At 23.2% G+C, this 24,798-nt stretch overlaps 1 protein-coding gene across 6 annotated transcripts; it reads left to right on the forward strand.

Moving 5' to 3' along the window:
• The first annotated feature begins 14 nt into the window (after nucleotides 1-14).
• On the forward strand, nucleotides 15-22,945 carry LOC126896365 (solute carrier family 2, facilitated glucose transporter member 1-like). Of its 6 annotated transcripts, XM_050669074.1 has the most exons (13): nucleotides 7,500-7,640; nucleotides 9,832-9,899; nucleotides 14,400-14,482; nucleotides 14,786-14,890; nucleotides 14,970-15,130; nucleotides 18,125-18,249; nucleotides 18,466-18,606; nucleotides 18,739-18,876; nucleotides 20,941-21,116; nucleotides 21,507-21,725; nucleotides 21,863-21,965; nucleotides 22,029-22,197; nucleotides 22,645-22,945. In XM_050669074.1, exons 2-13 carry the CDS (start codon nucleotides 9,839-9,841, stop codon nucleotides 22,679-22,681), a joined length of 1,518 nt encoding a protein of 505 aa, XP_050525031.1. In that variant the 5' UTR covers nucleotides 7,500-7,640; nucleotides 9,832-9,838; the 3' UTR covers nucleotides 22,682-22,945. The 6 variants fall into 6 exon arrangements, with proteins under 6 accessions (XP_050525032.1, XP_050525031.1, XP_050525036.1 ...); XM_050669075.1 differs by lacking the exons at nucleotides 7,500-7,640; nucleotides 9,832-9,899 and adding an exon at nucleotides 15-164; XM_050669079.1 differs by lacking the exon at nucleotides 9,832-9,899 and having other exon boundaries at nucleotides 7,510-7,640.
• Nucleotides 22,946-24,798: the final 1,853 nt, after the last annotated feature.

The raw sequence follows: 24,798 nt of genomic DNA on the forward strand, positions 1-24,798 counted from the left end.
ATTTTTTTGTTGTTATTTAATATCAAAATATTTAGTTTATTTTGTTCAATGTATCATAAGTTTTGATTGATTATCCGAGTATTTATTTGTTTGTTATTTGTTGTTACTTGATTACTTAGTTACTATGGCGACTGAAAAACTGGAAGATTGGCAATATTTAATTGGTAAATAACGTTTTAATATTGCTCATACTTGTCTTTTTCAATTTTATTAAATTTTAAGTACATAAGATACATAAAAAATACAATCTCTATTAATTTCTAATGTTATAATAAATAAGAATTTCGATATTGAATTTAATAATTGTCTAATATATTGACATTTTACACTCCAAATAATTTATTTGGTAATTAATTGAATAATAATTGTTTTTACTTAAACACCTAAATGTTTTTATTGCACATTAATTGTTCATAGGCGTAGTTAATTTTTTTTTAATTGTTTTGGTTCCATGAAAATTAATTAATTTTTTTTGAAAGTAAATTTTTAATTATGTTGATTACTTCGAAATAAATTTAAATTAGTTTATATTTTTTTTTGCATGATAATTACTTTATTCAATGTATTTTTCACTATCATATTATACTAATTTTTTGATACAAATTATTTTGATTTTTTTATATAAATTACATAATTCAAGTGATAAATGTGTATTAAGTCCTATAGTTATTTATGAACAGACAACAACTACTCTTCAGTACTTTCCTAGTTATTACTATTTTTAAATTAATTTGTAACACCAAATAGGTAAACAATAATACTTTTCCAATTAATTAATGTTAATATATAATATTGTGTTATTAATAAATTTCTATCAAATATTAAATCAATTATTTAGACAACTAATAATATACTACCAATAATTAGTCTAATAATAGATTTTAAAAAGCATAATAAAATATAACCAGTATAATGGTTTCTATGCCACTCATGTCCTTGGACCAAATGATGTTACTAATTGTGCTTGTATTGTATTATTCAATTTAAAATTGGGCATATATTTAAATATAATATAAAATGAGTTAATAACTTCCAAGTCCTTTTTACCTTTAATTTATTACTTATTAGTTGTTCATTGACAATAAGTAGATAATTAATTAAAAATTGTATTAAGTAGGAAAGAAATTTTTAATGTTTTTAGAATATTATGTATTTACTTATAATAAAATGTAGAGTGTAAAAACACACATAATTGATGTTATTTTCTTTTAACACAATTCTGGGGAACTAAGCCTTGATTACTTACAATCTCAATACTTTGATGAGTATAATTTTTAAAATATTTTAACCTATTGTTGATAGTAGAATTGTCATGATAATATTCAAATCTAAATTATCTTTTTTTCTTAATTCAAAATAAACATTTTAAATTAAACATATTGTAGATATATTTTAAAAATAGATAATATTTATTTATTTTTAGTGTTACATCAATTATATATATATCAACAATAAAATCTTGTATGAAAAAAAAACTGATTTAATTTCCCTAATATTATATAGCGCAATTTTCCTATAAAAACTTTTCAGGGGGAAAAGTGCATCATTAAATATAAGAATAATTAATTAATATAACTACATCAAATTCATTAAAAAACACAAAGCACATTAGTATTGTATTTAACTTATAAGAAAAAATGTAGTACTCTGTATGTATTTAATTCATTATAAATTGTTCAAAAACAGTACGTTCGTTTATTTAAGTTGATAACATTACCATATATTTCTTAATTAAGCTAGTTTTATCATTAATTTGCCAAACAGTGTCGCCATAAATAAAAATGTGCTAGGATTAATATTTAATACAATATTTACTTAACTGCTAACCTACAAATCAAAAAATTATATTTAGTATGGGGTTACGGAGTTTGTCACAAACTAATAATGCTCTGACATTGTAAAAAAAAATCCTCCGAACACATGTATTCCGAAAATAATTACTACGAATACCTGGTTACCAAAATTTGGATTTTACTACGACAATAATTACAAAAAATGAGACAATTAATTAATTTCTTCAAACAAAATTTACTCAAATACCGATAATTCGCGAAATCGATTAATGAAATTATCAAATTTCGTAGTAGGTGAATATTGGACTATATAAATAATTAACATAAAATAGTGTTGTAATTCTATACTGTCAATTATCAAATAATTATTACAATAAATGTTACCAAAGTGTACCCAACATAAGAAATAATAGATATTTTAGGGTGAGTATAAGGGCTTTAAACTAAATCAACCCCATTTATATAATTGGTGTGAGTCCTTAAAAAGTTTTTTTTTTTTTTTTATGAGAAGAAAGAAGAGCTATTTTAATTTTCGGAATTTAAGTCTTTTTTGCCTCTCTGTATTAACGCATATTATTATAACCTCTAACATTTTATTAGTTATCGCGTTCTTATTCATTAATTGGTAAAAAATGTATGGGGGGTACGTGTCACTGATGATTCGGCATTAAACAGATATTTTATAAAGATAATCGGTATCCCATTCTCTAATACAATCATTCTAATTAGTCTTGTATAAAACCTAACAAAAATATTTTACTTAGTATCATTTCACTGTGAAAAGGTAGATAAAACAACGATATTAATTGAATTCAATCTAAATTTTGATCTTATGATTGGTTGCAAAATGAAAAGACTTGAGGGAAGTTAGCCTCCTAAAATTCTGCCATAAAATGTTGAAGATAAAATAATTTGTATTTCTTGTTGTAAAGAAATATTTTTTAAAGAAGGTAAAATATGATGTAAGTAGAGCTTCCAAATATTTTGTTGCAATATGAATACACTCAAGTCAATTTAAGTGAGCATAAGATAGTTATAAATTAACAGTTAACAATAGTTTATGATTATACATTAACTTACTTAACTTATCTTTTAAAGTAATTAAATTTAAACATAACTAACTCGAGTTAAATATCGATTCAGTAAAAAATGATTGAGATATTTTTTCATTTGTATGAGGATTGCGGGAAGTTTTGTCAGTTGTATATATAGAGTTAAATATTTTTATTAATAATCATAATTGGTAATTAAACAAATATTCATTTTTTCTCGTTAAATAGAAATCAAATAAAATAATTTAGTATTTAAACAGTACTTTTATTATAAGATATACATTTATATAAAAAAAACAAATATTACAATTTCACAAGACATAGTGCATTACAGTATTATACATATAATAAACTAAAACATTTTTCCTTTTGTGTAAATACATTTTACAACTATAACTTATTAAAGAACTAATTCTTGACAATATCAATTTTCATTTTATAATAAATTTAATATATTTGTATTTATTTGAAAAACGATTTGAGAATTTAAATAGGGAGTAATAGTGACCTAATATATAATAATTTCTATATTAATTATACATAATGAATTGTAAAATATCGTTGATATATGGAAAATGTGTATGATTCCTATTGAATTCATAGGTAATAGACTGTTTATACGAAAAATAAACAATATTATGAATAAATATGAAAAAAACATAGCATACGTGATTTTATTTTGAAAATTAATTTTTGTTTTTTAAGAATATGCTTATTACAACAGTATTCAACTTTTTTAAAACAGTTTATATTGAATTTATAAAATACCACATTTGTATTTGCATGATACGTTAAGCTAACGACATGAAAATAATGGCATAATAATTATATCGCAGTGACAATTTAATGCTGGCTCAAGGGGCCTGCATTAAATTTGAATTATTTTTTTCTTGCTAGGCTACTAAGAAAATCGTCTTAGTGGTCATTAAAAAAAATTTCCTCCGAAACTTCTAGGTTCTAGGTCGATACTGTCTCTTAATCGAGATCGATTAGATCTTTCTAAAGCTAAAAGTTATTTAAAAAAGGATAATCTTGGAACAATAGCAACACGAAAATACTGTTTAAAAAAAAAGTATTACATTTGACTATTTTCTTATTATATCTCACTATATAGATAGTAGATATTCAAATAAACATATGTATTAATATATAAAAAAAAATTTTAACCATCGATAATGCCGGAGTTTTTACCACGTTTTATATTTTATTTAATATCGAAGTAATATCCGTCGTGGTTATGGTAACCTATGTTATCAAATGGTCGGAATACCAGATGTTTAGAACAATTACTTCTTTGTCAAATGTCGAAGCATTATCAGTTCTTGGCAAAGATGTTTTACCTTTAATAAGTATTAAAAAAATTATTCCATACAGAAAGTATAGTTGAAGTATAACACTCAACAATAATATAATTGTTATATTACTAAAGGTTACTAGAACTACCAAAAATAGCAATTAGTATATTTTTCAACATTTTAAACAATATTAACCACAAGTGATCAATTTTTATTATATTTTATTTGGTAAATTTTCCTATTTTTTCAATTATGCAATTGTACAATTTTTCCAAATAAAATGTTAATTTTTTTTTTTGAAAAAATTTAATTCACTGGTGTAGGGTAAAAAAAAAATTATTAAAGAGACAAAGTTATTTTTTTCTTTTCTCTTGTAAATATTTTTAAATAAAAATTATTTTTTGCGAGATCCGTCAAGTAATAGAGAAGTAATTTCCTTCCTGGATCAACGTCTTTGATTAGATTATTCTGGCTACCAAATTATCGTTGCTTATACTGCAATAGAACGTAATATAAAATTTGACAAAATTAATTTTTTTTTCCAATTATGATAAAATAAGTTTTTTTGAACATTTTTTTTTGCAAAACTTGTCGTTATATTGATAGTTATGAAAATTAAATTATCTCATATTAAAACATATTTAATTCAAATTGGTTTTTTGATCACCCTGAAAACCTAGAAAAACTAAGATACGCTCTATTGCAGTATATACGACGATATATGTTTAAATTTACTTCCCAATTTTCACCTATTAATTATTTTATTACTAACTTATAATTTACTTAATTTAATAAATTTGGTCAAATTTTAATCATAGTATAGCTATAAATAGTCTTATCAAGAGGTAAATCTAGTAGTCGCGGCATACCTACTTTCAGGTCTAAAAGTGAAAGATTATTATTTTAGTAGTTGAATTTATTTTTCTCTTATATAAAAAAATATTTTTATACATAAATCAATTCTACCTTAAGTACGTGTCTAAACTAAAGTCAAATTTACTGAATTCTGACCAAGTGTTTAGTCATTCTTCATCATTACATATCTTACGTCAATTATGTAATATTTGTTTTAGTAAGCGAAATTGACGATTATTATTTTTGCATTTGAAATATGTACTAACTATGTAATATAGTCAGTACGTACCTGATATGGTCTTTATAAAATTATTATACTAATTAAATTAATGTTTCTGACAACCTAGGATGTAAGTATTTTATAATTCATTAAACGGTTAGTTAATGACTTATTTATAATTTATGAGTTCAACCTCGTAAAATTAAACGCAACAACGTCTTTAATTACAAGAACTTCTATTATTTTCTAAAAGAAATCCTCAACTAAAATCTGATTTTGATGGAGAATAAACGAGTGTTAATCGAATTTGCACTGTAATTAAAAAATATATAATATTTTGTAATTAAAAATTATGATGTTTTATCAAAAATTCATTAAAATCAAAAAAAAATATTTTTAATTCATCTTAAAGTTTTTTTTGTTAGCTTTTGTAAACGTTTCATAATTTTTAGAAGTTATTTTTAAAGTTTTCAAATTCCGAATCGTAGTTTTTATTTAACATCCCTAACTGATTTTTAATGATATCTTAAATCAGATATAATTTATTGGGTTATAAAAATTAAAAAAGATAATTTAAACTATGATAAAAAAAAGGTATAATATTTTTTTATGTTTTAATCATTATTTAAAAATATAACATTAAAACATTTATTTAAACACATTGTTTTAATCGCATTATTTTTAATATTACTTGTTTTAAACAAGATAAAAATAATAGCTTCTAAAATTAAATGTTTAAAACTGCGAACTCAGATTTTAATACAATATTGGTCTATTTTGATTAATTTATTTTAACTTTATATTGCATTTTAATATTTGTGTTATTGTATTGGTTCATTTTTGTTCCGTAATATTGAAACTAATACTTATTTACTATATTTAGTATATTAATATTGAATAACTCTAAAAGTTATTTAATTATTTTATCTTGTAATATGGTTTTTTTATGTATTAAAAAAAAAATGCTTAATTGTAATATCTATTACAAAGTTACATTAATTCAATTTAGTTCAAGTAACAGCTATCCAAATTAAATAATTACCAGGCGAGAATCTTTTTCTAAAAATATTAGAAAAAATTCCTCGAAAGAAGTACAGATTTTAAAAAACTTGCAGGGAGATGATTAATACATCAAATTAAACCAAATAAAATTTCTTACATTTATACATTGACTATTTGTGATAAGACGATAAAAAATATAAGTGTTTGAAAAAAAATTTACATTTTTCAAAAGCTTATTACTAATAATTAAATTACTTATAACTAAATGTTTTATTAAAAATCGATGGTATAAGGATACAGTTCATATGAACTTGAATATAATATCGTACATCTCTCTAGTACCAACCAGTTCTTTAGTCATTTTTTTTAATATTTTTTCAATCACTTACGTCTCATTGTGGCAAAACCTATTGGAGTCGTTAATTACTAATTTTTCAGACATTTTCTTGACACATACTTTGATGTGCAAATAAAATACTTGGAACTCTTTCTTCTAGATATTGGCCTTGACCGTCAATTTTTCATAACTTAATACGACGAAAACGTTACTATTATGGATTATTATTTAGCGATAAGGAATTTTTAACTATTCTTACCAAAATATTTATAGTTGGATATTTAGAACCATATTTATAGTTAAGTCTTATGAATAAACTGTGCTAAAGCTATCTAGATAGCATGCTTAAGAATAGTTTAAGTAAAATTCATTCATAAGAATCAACTATAAATATGGCCCTTAGTGTCCAGTATGTTTAAAATAGGTTTCCATATCTATATGGTAGATAACCATACTTATTACTAAAAACATATCTGGTTGGTTTTGGATTATTCTTTATTGCTAAAATTATAATAGCTCATACATTAAATGTCCGAATACAATGTCCAATGATTTTGGCCGATAAATATAAAAAAAATTGTTTTTTTTTATTACAGAGTTGAGAATGTTGAACATAATTTAATATAATATTATTTAAAAAACACTTAATTATACAGAGTATTTAGTAAGTAAGGAAACAAGTCAATTGTTATAAACAATGAGAACAATAGAAACCCGTTTCCTTACTTACTGAACACCTATATATTACACTACATAGTTAATGCTTTTTCGTGCATTTTTTTTTTTTTTTTAATTTTTAAAACTACTGAATAAGCTTATTTTTGCTATTTTTTAAAAAGCTTGAACTTTTAATAACTCATAATACATATATTTAACTAGTATTTTCAAATAATTAGATTATCTTTATGATTTGATTTTAGCTGTTAACGAGTCATTCATCACTAATAATATCAAAACAAAATAAATTTAAAACTAAAAAATTTTTGTTTCACTATGTCAACATTCTGTGCGGATGGCCTGATTCCAGCTAGATTTTTATGTTTAGTGGCTCATTTTATTATGCTAGTTATGGCCTTAAATCATAGGGTAAGACTTAATCGTGTTTTCTATTATTTTAAAAAAAATTTGATTTTGTTTATTTTTAACAAGAGAAAAATAATGGTATTCATGGTAATTCTATAATCGTGAATTACTTAGTGACTCAAAAAAATTAAGTACTAATAATAATAAAGTAACCCAAAATATTTAGTAGATCAAAAATTATTAAATTCGTCAAAACATCGCAGATCACTCTTTATATATAATAATTGTGTGAATATATGTAATTAATGTCTTCTTTTTTTAATAAGAGAAAAATAAAATCTAACCTCTTATAAGCAAGTATTGCTTTATTTTATGTTAATAGTTTTTTATTTACTTTTTTTTGACGTTTAAAATAGGAAATCTATATTTTTACAAAAAAAAAAAAAAAAAATTCTTTGCAGGTCTTATATTTTGTGTGGGTTGTCCCGATGCTATTAGATATTAGGTGTTAATTGCAAATTTTACAAGTCTAAATGGATATGCAACTTTTCCTACGTTTTACATTTGTACAATAGTTCTAGCATTGTTGGTGCGAATCTGAGAAGGTATTAATTCTATTATGATAGGTTTATTTATTTATTATATAATTTATCAAAATGTATAAACACATCCATTATTTTATTATATGAAATTTATTGCATTATTTTTTTAATTTTACCATTTTCAATTTAAAAAACTTATGAAATTGTTCCGAAAACACTGCGTCCTATAATCATGTTACGTACTATAAGTTAAAAAAAAGTTCCGACACCCTAATTTCTAATAAAATCTTCTTAACTACGGCAAATGGCTGTCGTAGTTAAAAATAAAATACTATTTTTATGTTAAAATTCTCGATTTTATATTTTCAACTATTAATTTTAGATAAAAATTAAGAACATAAATATCACATAGTGAATCAAGTAAATATTTTGATATCGTCCACATAATTAATTTGTTTATCGAATCGCTTTCGTATTGCAGACCTTTAAGTATAATCAACACAGGTCTGTGTTAAGGGGGAGGGCAACGGGAATAAGTGATTAAGTATCTCTAAATACGGCTCTGTACAATGGTATATTTCTGTATGAAAAAGTATTAAAAATAAATATACTAGTGTATAATTTGGAAATCCCGGAATCAATTCATTATATCCTCTGCATACCATAGACATTTCGAGATGTTTTATTTTTTCGACAAATACAGTAATAACACATTTTAAGCGTTTTTGTAATTTTTAAATCTATTATTAATAAAGATAATTGAAAATCAAAAAAAACCTCTTTCTATTGTGATCTATAGAAAAATAGCGCTTACTTTTCTTCCTTTTAAATAATTTATTCAAATTAAGTTACATTCTTTTGCTATTGATATATTGAAATTGAAATATTTAATGAAAATTAAAAGTAAAAGGCTTAAAAAAATGATATATATTATTATTATTATTTACATATATGTTACCCATAATGCCTTTAATAATTTGCTAAATTCCATTTTGTGTAAAATTTAGCTTATATTTATAACTTTAAATTGTTTGGTTTAACATCAAACTCCATATATTTTCTAAATTTTGTTTAAATTCAATTAACATTAACTAGCCTGATGTTTATCGCATAAAAAATAAGTTATTTCATTGGCTATAAATTATTTACGACAATAATAATAGGCCGTTTATTTTATCACTAGTCTTTTTAATTTAGCATGGAATTTGAAGAAAAAGAAACGAACTTGATCATAAATTTCTCATATCTAGTTTAAATTGGCCAAATATGAAATATTGTAATTGAACAATAGGTACCGTTTGGTCACAATTATATTGGGAATCCATAACTACTTATTTTATTAACAAGCTCTGTATGATCATAACGGGTATTGAAAACACAACTCATGCAGATTACACTATAGTTCATGCCTTTTTATGATTTTTATTTTTACTGGCTACAGATAACAAGTAGATTGGAATTTTACCTACTATTTTGGAGCAGTTGACTTGTATCCAACGAAATACCATCAAATGTGTTTGAGTTCTTGACCATTATAATTGAACATTTTTTTTTTTACTTTTTAACCCTAAAATTTTTTGTTAAATTTATCTTGCCCAATTATTTATAAAAGGCTTTAAGTTAACTTATACACAATTTTTATCTTTTAACGTATAACTTTGTGTTTCAAGTGTATATTTTATTTTAAAGACTTTTATATTGTAAATAATTAGGAGCAAAATGTTAAGGCGTGCCTACCTTACGATTATAACAACGATATGTTCGTGGTTCAAGACAAAAGGTAACTGAGTTTTAGACTTCATTTTTTAGCTTTAGCCACTTGTATTAATTTAATTCAAACTTTTAGTTTTGGTTAACACATTAAATTTTATGTAAGAATATTGGGTAGTTTTTGTCATTTTTAGAGGCACATCTTGCATACTTTTTTAAATAACACTTATAAAATAATTATTTTGTAATGGATTTTTAATTCTATTTTTTGAATAACCTCTTCCAATTAAAACGTAATTTTTTTATAATATTTTGTAGACTAAACTTTTTTACTTACATTTATTAAGATAATTTGAAATAATTGTAAACAAAATATTTGAAGACTTATCACTTCAAGATTTTTATAAATGAATGATTAGTATTGTTTGTATTTAATTAGTTTGCATAGAATATCATAATATAATTTGATAATGTATTTGATATTAATATTCTATTTGAATAGATATATAATAACCTATGTCTAATTTGGGTTAAAACAATTCGACTTAGCAACGAAGTTAGTCATTAAATATTTGACTACTCAAGGTCTATGAATAATTTAAAAACAAAATTATTTCATTTGAAAAATCATTTTTTTTTTTTTTAAATAAATGAAATAATATATTCTAGTAAAAATGTTAAATAGACACTTCTTCTGACTTTTATTATTTGTTAATTTTTGTTTATCTTACAATATCATCACTAGTTATACCATGCATTTTTTGATTTATCTAATATTTTACACCTTTTGCACCAATACATAACATTTTTAATAGTACTTAATTTAATTTAATTTTTAACCAAATTTGTTTTTACTAAATATTTAATAGACTTTTGATCGGTTATTCTCTGTCAATCGGTTTTATTGGTATCGAGATGTTTGGTTTCATGAGTGGAATTAGTATGTTTTCTCCTACAAATGGATTTATATGTATCCTTTTTAATAACTCGATAAAAATATAATAGTTCAATTCTAAATAAATCTTTTAAAATATGCTAATTGTACATGTTGACACTTTTATTAAATGGTGTTTATTTATTTGACATAGAAAATAACAACTATTTAGGGGTACTAATTTATTTCATAATTATTTTCTTACATAATTTCTTAGCTATGATGTGTCATGGTATGGCTACAATTATGTTATTTTATTTTCTTCAAGATTTATGGACTTGTGAAATGTTTTGGTTGGTGTTTTTTTCATGCAGTTTATTGCCTTGCACTATTGAATTAATAGTGATTTTTTATTCATTTATAATAAAAAAGTAATGTAAAAAAATAATATAAAGAAGATTAATGTTTGTATATTGTATTTTTGATAATTAGCTTTTAACATATTACATGATTTTATTTTTTACAAAATATTTTATTAAAACATATGGATACCATAATATAAATACTTATATTATGGTATCCATATTCATTTATAACTAATATTTAAAATATTTATATGTTCAAAATGTATAGTATACCTATTACATTAAAGCATTGAAAATATCATATAGTTTAATTTGTATGAAATATAAAATGTCAACATTTCATTTAAAATACATTAATACGTTTATAATTTTAAATAGTGTTTAATGTAGTATTAATTTTGGTTATTACTCATAAAGTAAATTAACTTAAATTACGTAGTTTCAAAATAAAATTTTATATAAAAATGAATGACTTTTTAGTTTATTATGTACATGATTACTTAATGCTACTTACTTCCCATAGATTTATAACAACATGTTTTTTTTTTATTTTAATTACGTTTAACTTTTACAAATTAACAAAGTTTAAATATTTTTTAGATATTAAGAAATTTAATATAAAAATGTTCATTCTAACAAATTCTCGTTTATACTTCAACAACACGTAACTTAGTTTAGCCTATACAGGTTAATCATAAGACAAATTGTAATTATACATGTTTTATTTCCATAACTTTTAGTATCATAAAGACAAAATCATTCTATCATTAATAATAAAAATCACTTTTGTAAAATTTTAATTGTACTGTTGCAATTTATACTAGGAAATATTTAAAAAATTTATAATTATATTTTTATGATAACTTAGTACAAAAACTTTTTGTATAATTTATCAAATAAAAATTTTTCTTTTTGATCGGTAATATGTTACAATACTCGCTTTTATTTAATTTTAAGAGTTATTACCTCCTATTAGAGCAAATTAATATATTTAAGTTAATTCATAAAATATCTTAGCATGTATAATTTATAATAATACTCAACAGATAAAAGTTTTACATTTAAATAACTATATTAAAACAATTAATATTTTTTAATTATTTTATTCTTATAACGTTTTAAATGTATTAATTTTTAACACGCTTGTAATTAATGGATTACGTGTATTCTGTACATATATTTACATATGTAAACATAACTATTTTTTAAAATTTTTTGTTCTGACATTTTTGCGACGTAAATCATGTCAGTTCAAAATTAATGTTTTATAAATCTCAAATTAAAATTATTTTAAACAAACATCAAAACACTTTTACTTTTTTATTTATTAATTACTGTAATAGGTTTGATTTAATTTAAACTCATTTTTAAATAAGGTAATTAAAAGTATTTTAGGAGTATGACTAGTCTTAATGAGAGGTGGTATTTTATATATTATCCTTTTAACCTCCAACTCTTTTTTGGTTATCCTCTACCTCTTCTTCCTTCAATATTCATTTTCATAACTATTCTTACTGCTTACGATTCCTCTCTTCTCTAACAAGTCCAAACCAAACCAAAAGTATTTTGGTACTAGGTATTAGATATTAAATTTAAATTATTCGCCATTTACCATAAAGAAATATAATAACTAAAATGAATAACTTATGAATTCATAATTTGTTTTGGTAATTATACTTTTGTTATTTCTTACGTGTAATGAAATTTGATATTTATAGCAAAGCTAAAGAGCTAAATTTTAAAAGGTAATCTTCAATTCACTAGTAAGTGGTATTAGGAAATTATTAAAAAAAAAAACACATGTTCCTATTTGGACAATATCCTTTTTCGTGTGTGACTGAATCATTAATAAAATGCTCTGTGATGATTAACAGATATTAAAAGAAACAAATTGGTACTTTACGACCATATAAATTTAATACATAATATATCGAGGTCAAAAATTACGTTACAAAATTTTTAATTAAATCTTATCCAACCTATTAACTTTTTAGTTAAAATAAAAGACCCAGATTGGTTAAATAATCTATTTATGTGACGACTTACTTGATGTCTAATAAGTGTCAATTAAACAAAAAAATTAAATTATTAGTATCATTTAAAATAAAATATTTAAACACATTTCAATACTAATCATCACTCATTGAGTTTAGTTAATTTAAATAAAATTCAGTTCTAATCATCAAGAAAACATGTTTTAGGCTATTCATTAAAATTTGTAAGTGATATTTAACTTATAATTTACTAATTAATACAGTTTATAAGGTATCTCCAGCAATCGTTGATAATTCTTTGAACTTCATGTATACATAAACTAAGTAGTTATTTCTTATGCTTATCTTAATAATTTCTAATTCATTTTTAACGATACTTTAACTTATTTAACATTTCAAGTACCTTTTAACGTAACGTCAACTAGTAATTTGTGATTTTTTTTTCACAAAACATCTCTTGATTTTAGCAAAAAATAAATATTTTTTCTAAAAAGTAAATTTTATTATTTTTGGATAGTTAGTTACATATAATTTACAAATATATTGTATAACTCATTACCTCAAAATGAATTTAGTAAGTTTTTTAATGAGTATTACTAAGGTTCAATTTAAAAATAAATAAATATTCTTTCTATTTGTATTTTGCATCTTTAATACCAAAACTTTAGTTTTAAAAGGATAATAAACTTAATACTTAATTTTTGAAATTCAATAATTAATTGTTCTTTCAATTTAAACTAATAAGAAGTAAAATATATAAAAAGAACTGTTTTAAATAATATTTGAAGGCTATAATTTTCACTCAGAATAATATTTCAACGATTGATAATATAAAAAAATATTAAAAATGAAAATTTGGATTTACATACTCAATTTTACTAGATTCCTTAATTTTCCATTAAAAATTTATGGTAATATATTTATTTATGAAGAGTAACGAATTTATAAGAGGAAAGAATTTAAAACTGAGTATACTGATTACCTTTTTTAAATTTTATTTTCAGTTACACTCATCAAATTTCATGGTACAAATAAACTCGACTATAAAAATATTTCCCTCAAAATATATGTTAATGTTACATATTTTTGTATAAATGTGTAGTATATATTTAATATATAATGTGACTTAAAATGAGTAGTGTTCATTAGCTTGGAGGATAATTTTATTATTTTCATTTTATTTGAAATAAGTATAAAATATAGCTTCAATATATTTAGAAAATAATTAAAAAGTTCTATGTAATCTTAATGATTTTTTTTAAAATTAATTATGTACTTATATATTATTAGATGTATTTCTAATAGAATTATTTGGTCACCTTATTTTTATTTTTCAGAAACCAATTCGGATGAGGAAATGGAAGAAATCCAAGATAAAAACAAAAATATTGACCCCAAACTTCAAAAACTTCCCATTAAAGTAATAAATTCGTTTTTATATTTATACTGAAAATCATTTAATATAAAATTATAAATATTTATAGTGTAGCAAATTATTTTTAAAAAATTTATTTTAGTGTCAAAAATATTTGATTTTTAAATTACAGTTGCATCTTTTTTTAATAAGAAATGTATTTTTATATTTTAGTTAATTTAATAAATTACATACTTATTATAGTTATCACTGCGATATTAATTCTCAAGTTTATTGGAGATTGGAAATCATTAATTTAATTACAGAATTTAATTTACAAGACAATTATAATTTTAAATTTAATTTTAGGATGTCAAAACATCTTGGATTCTCTTCATAACTACTATTAGTATTAGTTTAGGGTGTTCTATTCCTACCGGTTATAATATAGGAGTTGTCAATGCTCCTGCCGGGGTAAGTTTGTGAATCAAATAATATTTTAAATTAATAAAAAATACTTTTATTTTATATTTTTGTCAAATAAAATTTTTAGATTGTAAAAAGTTGGTGTAATGATACCATTTTACATCGATATGCAATAGAATTAACTAAATCTCAAATAGATATAGTTTGGTCAATACTGGTATCAATATTCTTGATTGGTGGAATTGTTGGTGGCGCTGCTGGAGGGAATTTAGCAAATGCTTTGGGCAGGTAATAGAAACTTTATTTTATAACTATTGATATATTAAAGAAATATCGATTAACACGGTTGCAAAGGTATTGGTTTTCCAAATATCGGTTTAAATACTACACTAGCACCATAACATCCTACAGTGTTACCCACAAAATCTTCAATATTACTCTCAAGTTCCCATAACACACCGTCGTTATCAATGTCGATATGTGTAATTGTTCGACAATCCACACTTTTCTTTACCTATGAAATAGAAATTATAAAAATTTTAAATTATTATTTTAATTTTAAAAAGGCCTACGTTAAAAAACACTGTTAAATCAGCTAATAATTTTGCTAAAACAAAAAAATATTTCATTTGATTTATCTAAGTCAATCAACCGTTTAACGTTTAACTTCAAAAAATAAAATAAAATAAAATTTAAAATACGTTTTTTGACATTGTATGACTCATACAATTATATACAGGAATTTAGTTATCTGTTCACTGAAAACTGATTTAAATGTTTATAATTAAATAGGCAGTATTAAAAAAACACATTTTATGAACATTTTTAAATTTCGTTACATATGTATTTACCAGCATCATGTTTTCTTCTAAAAAGCTTTCTTTTGTATCCCAACTGTACAAATTATTAAGTCCTTTAATACGAAAATATATCACTGATCCAAAAGCTGACCCTAAGATGATCATTTTACATGGTTTTCTGCCAACATTTACTATACATTTAGAATTAAATCGTTTGCGTAAGTCTTTAGTTCGTATTTTATACATATCTACACTCGATAGAAATGTGAAGTAAATGTAATTGCAATTAGAGGTTTCTATTAAAACCAAATAGAAAACATCTTCGAAACCACTATCATCACATGATGATGTATCTCCTCTTGATAATTTTACCTTGTATCCTTCATTGCTTACCACATTCCAAACTATTATTGAGCGTGTTCCACAATCACCAACGTAAACAATTGGGTTATCATTATCGATATATTCAACTACTAAGTATTGTAAACGACTCCGATCACGACAAACTAGTAATCCTAAGAGTATCGTATGAATAACCTAAAATAATGTACTTCTTTAAAAAAATTTTTTTTTTTTTTGAGAAATAAACAAAAAAAAATTAAAAGTCGATTCATAATATTGTTTTAGTTGATAATTAAATAGTTTTTAGAGAAAAATAATTCAGTATTCATTGGTATATTTATTGTCGTAGCCACATTTTGGAATTGTGCCACCCGGGGTAAAATTCCATTATGTCGACCCAATGATTTTTGCTCATAAAAAAAAAAACAATTTTATTCATTGCGATTTTTTTATTTTTTTTTTTAAGAAACAGGTCTTCAATTCTATAATTTATAATGCTTTATATTTAAGTGCTTACGGCGTACGTTCACACCCAACCAGTATCCCCTTAGAAGTGACCCGGTATTGAAAATATTCTATTGGATTTGAACCAGTGATTAATGGGCATTTTAAAGTGAATTAAATATTCTACTCAAGATTATTAGAAAACGATGCCAACTAGAAAGTTAAAACGTCTGCAATATTTATATTTTATACCTCCATTTTATTGTCTGACCCAGTTGTTCTCTTATTTTTTATACTTAAAATGAAAAATTTGAATGTTTTATTAATTTTTTTTTATTTCAAAAACAAATTGAAAAGTCGGATTGAAATATAAACTTTGTAATTTCAGTAATTTTTTACTGCTTCAGACTTGAAATAATTGTAAGTCATCATATGGACTTAATCATATCACTTACTTGACCATTTCCATAGTTAATTCCTAAGATCTTAGGTTCACTCTTTATAATTGGTTTTTCTTCTAGAGTATTAATAATTCCTATATCTAATACCCATACTATACCATCTTGGCCCATGTATATGTCGATTGCGTTTATTATAACACCTTTATCGTCAATATTGTTTATTGCCAATGTTGGAAAAGGCCTAACATAATTATAACATTGATCTCTATCGTTGAGTGTTACACTACTTAATGTAAACGGTACACCTTCTCTAAAACAGTTTTGTTAGATCTAACGTTAAATTAAATGTAATTTCATATTATTTATCCGAAAAATTATATTAAACTGAGTTTTACTTGTATCGCGGGGATACTAAGTATACATAATCTCCACAGATTTGAAACCGTGTAAAAATGATGTTCTTAGGTATAAATTGTTTACTCTGTAAATAAGTCAATTCCACTTTTTGATTTGGCCATTTAACATAGTGACCATTTAACATGTGTGGCTTACATTCTTTTTTTGCTTTCTTACATTCAACATGTTGAGCAGCAACAAATGAATATGCACAAAATACTATAGCAGCGGAAAAAATTAATTTCATACTACATACTTTAAATTGTAATTTTAATAAAATTTGAAAATAACTCGCATTGTTTTTGTTTTTAAATGAACTGATATTGTTATGGATACTTAACAATAAAAGTTTCTATATTTTCTTGGTTATTAATCAAGGAGTTATCTAATTTCTAAGAGATAATTTTCTTGAATGGTATTAATATTTTTATCATGTTCACCATTTAAATTTAATATAATAGTAGATTAATATAACTAGTACTCAGTTATGAAAATTTGTTATTAAATCAATGTTAATTTTTATAATCCGTGTAAAACTTAAACCAAATATATTTGAAGATTTAGATGTTTTATCCATGTTTAATTATTTTTCCTATACTTCGCCGAATGTAGGATGGAATTTACTGTCTAGGTTTAATTATTTATAGCTAATAATATGTTTCTATATAAATTTTGAAATTTTATATTTCGTAAAATTATCAAATAGTTTCTATTCTTTATTATTTTTAATGATTAATTAAAAGTAAAGTATTTCTGATACAAGTAGATAAAAATACTAAAACGAAAAATTGGTCAATTATAATTGTAGTATTCCGGGAATCAAAAATCCAATTATTACTATATCTTTATTTAAAAGAGTTCTAATTTTTGCTAACATAAAAACCTTTTTTTTTATTTAGGAAAGGTGCATTAAATCTTACATTTTTGTTGAACGTTTTATCTGGAATTTGTTTTATATGCTGTAAACCATTAGCTCTAGTCGAATTATTTTTTTTGGGAAGGTTGATTGCAGGTTTAGCAGCTGGTAAGTTTTTTAAAAAATAATGTAGTCTATATGCCTTATACAGAGTTTTCAATGTGTAAAATAAAGGGTTTTTATTGTTCCCATTGTTTCTAATAATTAAACTGATATATTACTTTTTAAACTTTCTGTTTAATAATTTTTAAAAATAAAACAAACTCGACATGTTAATAAAAATATACAAGATTTATATTTTTTATTAACTGTTTCTGTTTTCAGGTCTGACAATGGCTATGGTACCAATGTACTTATTAGAATTAGCACCTTTAGGAAAAGAGGGTGTATTTGGAGTAATTTTCACTGTTGGTCTTAACTTAGGAGTGCTTTCTTCTCAAGGTTTAGGATTGGAAAATCTCTTAGGTATTAGAATCTAACAAACATTTATGTGTTTTTTAAATTTATTTATTAATATGTCTATTTAATTGGATAATAATATGCAATTATAATATTATAATATAATATGATAGAAAAACCTGATTTTTAATTATATAGGTAATGACTATCTATGGCCATATTTGTTCAGTCTATATGCCGGAGTACTATTAATAGTTGTTCCTACATTACCATTTGTTCCTGAAAGCCCAAAATATTTATACACAGTACGTGATAATTATAGAAAAGCATTATCAGGTAATAACTTGGTTCATTATTATTCATTTATTTAATCTTTTAATAAAATAAAACTATAAGTGATATTACAAACCCTGATTTTTGAAATTGAACGAAACCTTCAAAATTATAAACAAAACTTATCCAAATTAAACAATCCAAATATAATATATACATAGGTGTAATTATTGTTTGAGATTTGGGGAGGGGGCTGAGCCCAGAATAATTTATCTCGCTACCCTCGATATCAAGTACCAAAAATTATTTGTAAAATATACAGTACCCCTAAAAGTTACCTGCTTAAACATCTTAACCCAATGGGGGTATAGGAATCACCATTACGCAGGAAGTGTGGAGTAGAAGAGGAAGACTCATTTCACATCATGTGCGAATGTGAAGCCTTGTCTACACTAAGATCAAATTACTTGAATAAACCTTGTCCTGAAAAAGAAGATATTAAAAACCTAAAACCCAGAGAGATACTTAATTTCGCCAGAAAGACAGGACTCTTTGGTCATCTTTAGAGGTGACTTTATGATTGGTAATGTATTAACACTTAGGTAGGTAAACCGAATCAAGACAATTCGGTATGAGGTGCGCACAATGGACCAACAGGTCTGAGTGCATGGGCATTATGTCCACCTCGATAATAACTAAAACTAAAAAATAAACCCCCAAAAGTTACTGTTTTCATAGAAAAAATTACATCTTGTACCAACAAGGCCTGCTAAAATGTCTGATTTTACCATTATCTGTATAATAATATTTTAACTATAAAAGATACCCAAAATATTTTGTAATATTAGCATAGAATATACAATATGTGTTGTTCAATGATTACAAAGAACACGTAAAATCTGAAGTATTTATAATGTAATAAGTATTATATTTTAACTAAATTATTAATTTTTACAATGTTTAATTATTTGTCTATTAGACAACGCAAAAATATTTAAAACTGACGTTACATAAATTTCTATATTTTTTTCAATATTAAGTATGCCTAAACTACTAATTCTTTCTTATAACATAGTTGACCATAGCCGTGTCTTCTTTCTTCTCGTGGCAGAAAATAACCATTCACATGTGGCAGAATTAATAGGCAATATTATTGCTAAATTGAATAATATACAATAATTAGAAACAGATGTTGACCATTCAATGATTTCTAAATTTCTAACCATTTCTAAATTGATGTTTTCTTTCAAATAATTTTGGATAACCATCATTTCTTACTTTAACAAATCTTTACAAATATAGTTCCTAAAAAATAGAATATCTTAAAAAAGTTTTCAAAGTTAAATATGTATTCAAATTAATAACATAAAGTTATAAAAAAGTTACTACTATTTTAGCATTAGTTGTTAGTTCAGACTATAGTTCCAAATATTAAAGAATTTTCATTCATTAAATTATTTAATATAACAGAAGTGCTAAATAAAAGTTTGTTTTATTTAGGATTACAGGTAACAAATAGACATTATTATCGACATTTAAATCACAGTTAGCTATAGAATTTTTAAATTTAAAAAATGGAAATAATTTTTTATTGTTTTATTACTTTACGAATAAAAAAATAATATATCACTTTTCATTTCTTAACTCTAACTACGACTATTAATGAGTGTAATAGTGTAAATTATTGTATTTATTTATACAATACACTGAAAAACCGAATTGACAATCGTTATGCATGTTCACAGCTGCTCTAATAAACAGTAACTTTATGTAAGCTTTATCTACTAGACAGTAGAAAATCCAAGATAATTTTTAGGAAGGCTAAGCCCCTCTAGCCTTACCATATTTGTGCCTATGACTATATAATATAAAAAATATAAGATTTGAGATGAACAATATCTCCATAATGTTTTAGACAAAACATTTTGTTAAAAAAATTTTTAACAAATTCATCATGTTCGAATTTTGAAAAATTTATATCAATCTATCACAATTGATTAGTGTTTACCAATCTAATGATTGAAAATAATTGTATTTTTTTTTTTTAATAAAAATGATTATAATTTTATTTAGAAAAAAACTATTTTAATTTTAAATTTATATTATTTAAATTTGTTAATTTTTTAGAATTAAGTAAATTAAGAGGATTACCAGAATCAGCTGTCAGTTGGGAATTAGATAACCTAAATGTATCTAATGAAACTTGGACACTAAAAAAAGTTATAAGTAGTCCAGCAAATCGAAAAGCATTGATGATAACTTGTATTATAATGATTGGTCAACAATTTTCAGGAATCAATGCTGTAAGTAGATCAATTTTTATTTAATGTTATTATTTAAAAACTACATGCTTCTTAATCCCATAATAGAATAATATTGGTAGAAAACTAAATAAATAATAAAAGATAGTTCTCAATTCAATAATATAATTTATCTAATATAAGATTTTATTATATATATAAATTAATGTATGTCTATCGTCTGTCTGTTCATTTTATTATACTACGCCATTCATCCAATCGACATGATTCTTTGAGAAGTTGTTGAGTACAATCCCGTTAAAATTCCTGGGATAGTACATTTTATGTACTTTAAAAATAAAAATATCATTTTTTGTTTGTTTTAATATATATATTACATTTTCTTAAATATGTATGTATTATAAAAATAAATACATTTATTACTTATTTCAGGTTTTTTATTATTCGACTGATATTTTTAAGAATGCTGGAATGAGCAATACTGCTGCTCAATATGGAAATTTAGGAACTGGATTAATCAACTTCATCGTAACGCTCGTGTCTACTTCATTTATTAATAGTTTTGGAAGAAAGTCATTGCTCATTTTTAGTTGTATGACTTGTGTTTTAATGCTTACTGGTTTAATGGCTTACATGGTTCTTTCATCCATGGTTAGTTTTAAGGAAATTTTTAATTATGTATTTTTTTACTAGTTTAAATTACTTATGAATTTAATATGAATTTTCGCTACTATTATTTAAAATTAAAAATATTTTTTAATTTTTCAATATTTATATATTTTATAAAGGATGCTATAACTGGATTATCATATCTATCAGTAGTCTTCATTGTTGGATATGTGTTATGCTATGGAGTTGGACTTGGACCTATTCCTTTTTTCATTGGATCAGGTTTATTATTATTAAAAACATAGTTTTTCTCAAATTGAATTATATATTTTATTGCTATTATAGAAATGACTGATGTTGGACCCAGACCAATCATTATGGCAGCAAATAGTGTTGCAAATTGGTGCGGTAATTTTATTGTTGGCCTAATGTTTCCTATAATTTCACTTGCCCTTCAACAGTATTCATTTTTACCATTCATTGCATTTACTACTTTTATAATTGTATTTACTTGGTTAGTATTTGAATTTCTAGTATCACATTTTAATCTGTATAGACTTATCCTCTTCTTTTTCTTTTTCCTCACCTTTATCCCAACTACTTGGGGTCAGCCCAAATGCCAAAAGTTGGTTCTAAACTTCCACATCAACTGCATACATCAGAAGTCCTTATATCAAATTCAATAACATCCTTCAATCTTTTTTTTTGTCTCTATCTCTTCTTCCTTCAAAATTCATACATTTTCCTATTCTGTCTCTTCTTTAACATGTATAAACTTATATTAATACATATTAATATTATCAGAAAAAATATTGAATTTCATATTTTGTATGATGGTATGTACCAGACTAAAATAATCTTAAATTAATTAAATGTTATCACGGTTATTTTTATATAATCTACTTAAAAGTAATCTTAAAATTTTACAAAAATTAATAAAAAAAATTGTTTTTGTTTTTAGGAAATGTGTTCCAGAAACCAAGCCTCCTTCTGAATAATAATAAATCTAAAATTATCAAAGTTATTTAATATATGAGATGTATAATAATTGTTATTGCTGCTATATCTTACTCGTTTTACCATTTAGTATTGACTCTTTTTGGTAAAATAGTTTATTATCAATTTTATTACTTATGTTACTGTTCTTCTTATTTTATATCTGAATTATTTTATTTTTAGTAAATATTTTAACTAGTATTATATTTTTATATTTTATTTTATTATATTAAACATTTACGTTATTATCTAATATATAAATGATGTGTAATAATACATCTGTATAAGTATTTAATTATAATAGATTATTTTGTTACCAAAGATTTGTACATTTTTGTATAACCTAAATTATCTTTTAAGCTTGTATTGTTATTTAAATTATTTTTTTATATTTAATATTTTTATTTGTTGAACACTATATTTTACAATAATATAAAGTCTAAAAAACTAATAAAGTTTTATTTAAGAATATAAAAAAAATACCACACATTCTAAAAAAATTTTTCTAAACTATACAAAAATAATGTTATTAGTGTATTAAGTTTTAATTACAGGTTTTTAATAAATGAGAAGTAGATAAATATTTTTTAATTTATACTTGTATATAAAATCTGGTAAACTTAAAAATTTATTAAAAAGTAAATTTTATTTTAAGTACTCTGAAGAATTTAAAAATGTTGGTTTCTTTGAGAAATCCATTCATAATAATTTTTCTATATTAAATTATTAAAATTATCAATTTATTAGTTTAGAAAAAATAAAAATTTGCAGTTTTTTTGGTTTTTTACTGCTTAATTTTTAATTTTGCAAAAAAGTCATCGTAAACTTTTTTGCAAATTGCTTGTTTTAAGTTTTTTGTATACATCACTTAGTATGAATGATACCAACAAAATGTGAACAACCAAAATTGTTGTATTTGTACTAAAAAAAAAGTGTATAAATAAATAATTTTGTGTTAAACTGTCCTTTCCCAGTTAAATGAAGAATATTTGATTTTTACCTAAAAAATATTTAAAATCTTACATATATATATAAATTGATTTAGATAACCACTATAATGGATATCCACATGACTATTATAATATATATATATATATATATATATATCGGTTTATTATTACACCTCAGATATGTCAATAGTTTGGTTAATTTATATACTTCAATTATTAAAAAATACTTGATTAATAAAATAATTAAACAGAAACGGAAAACAACAATTTGTTATACGAAAATAACTACATTCGTTTAACTCTGGTAGTCATTTAGACATAAAAGATAGGTACAATTTTATGTTCATTAATGTAAATTATGTATAATGTATAATACCAGAACATTATCTGTGTTAATCTATTAATCTATGACATTATTCTTTTAACATGGGCAATAAAACAAATGTGATGCTCTCCGCACAAAGGCAAATGCACTCCTGTAAGTCTGTAACCTCTTCCATTTCAAAATGATATACGTAAAGTATTTTTACCTATTACACTTACCTATACTCACGATTATAGATAAGACAGGTGATTCAACGAAACCTATTTTGTGAAATCAATGTGTTTCCCGCAATTCTTGTGTAAGTTATACATCTAGTGAGAATTAGTGAAATATTCAGTTATCCGCTTCATGCAATACACGATATGATAACATTTTAATATATGTTGGCAGGATCGTTATAAATGATATTTGAAAAGTTAACATCCTTTTATAGACACTTAAATAATATTCTTTCATAGGTAGGTAAAAAACCCTAGCTTTACGTTTGGTTAATGGAATATTTTTGTATTAATTAAAATTATAAGTGTAACAACAGTCTACTTGTGTGATAAATAATCATCCAGCGAACAACGAATGAAACTAGTTTTTATCTTGAGCAATTTTATTTAAATTTTTTAAGCCTTCTTGTATTAAATTTATTGTTATTCAACCATTTATTTTTGTGTTGTTATGCTAGTTCAATTACTATTTTTCATTTCTTTACATGTAAAAAGAAATAATTTTAATTGAATATTTGTATGCATTTTATTTTATTTTATCCCTGAAACTATATTTGTTTTAATAATTAAATTTTAACTAGTTTAGAAAATAAAAAATGATCAAATTTAGAAAATGGATAGCCCAA

Source organism: Daktulosphaira vitifoliae, unplaced genomic scaffold (genome assembly GCF_025091365.1).
Source record: "Daktulosphaira vitifoliae isolate Bord-2020 unplaced genomic scaffold, ASM2509136v1 Scaffold_1, whole genome shotgun sequence".
In the NCBI taxonomy this organism is placed as follows: domain Eukaryota; kingdom Metazoa; phylum Arthropoda; class Insecta; order Hemiptera; family Phylloxeridae; genus Daktulosphaira; species Daktulosphaira vitifoliae.

What these genes read in the sequence shown, in the direction of transcription:
- LOC126896365 (XM_050669074.1), top strand. Translation starts at nt 9,839, where the DNA reads ATGTTAAGGCGTGCCTACCTTACGATTATAACAACGATATGTTCGTGG. An exon ending in AGGATTGGAAAATCTCTTAG is followed by an intron (nt 18,607 to 18,738) that starts GTATTAGAATCT and finishes TTAATTATATAG; the next exon opens with GTAATGACTATCTATGGCCA. An exon ending in AATTTTCAGGAATCAATGCT is followed by an intron (nt 21,117 to 21,506) that starts GTAAGTAGATCA and finishes TACTTATTTCAG; the next exon opens with GTTTTTTATTATTCGACTGA.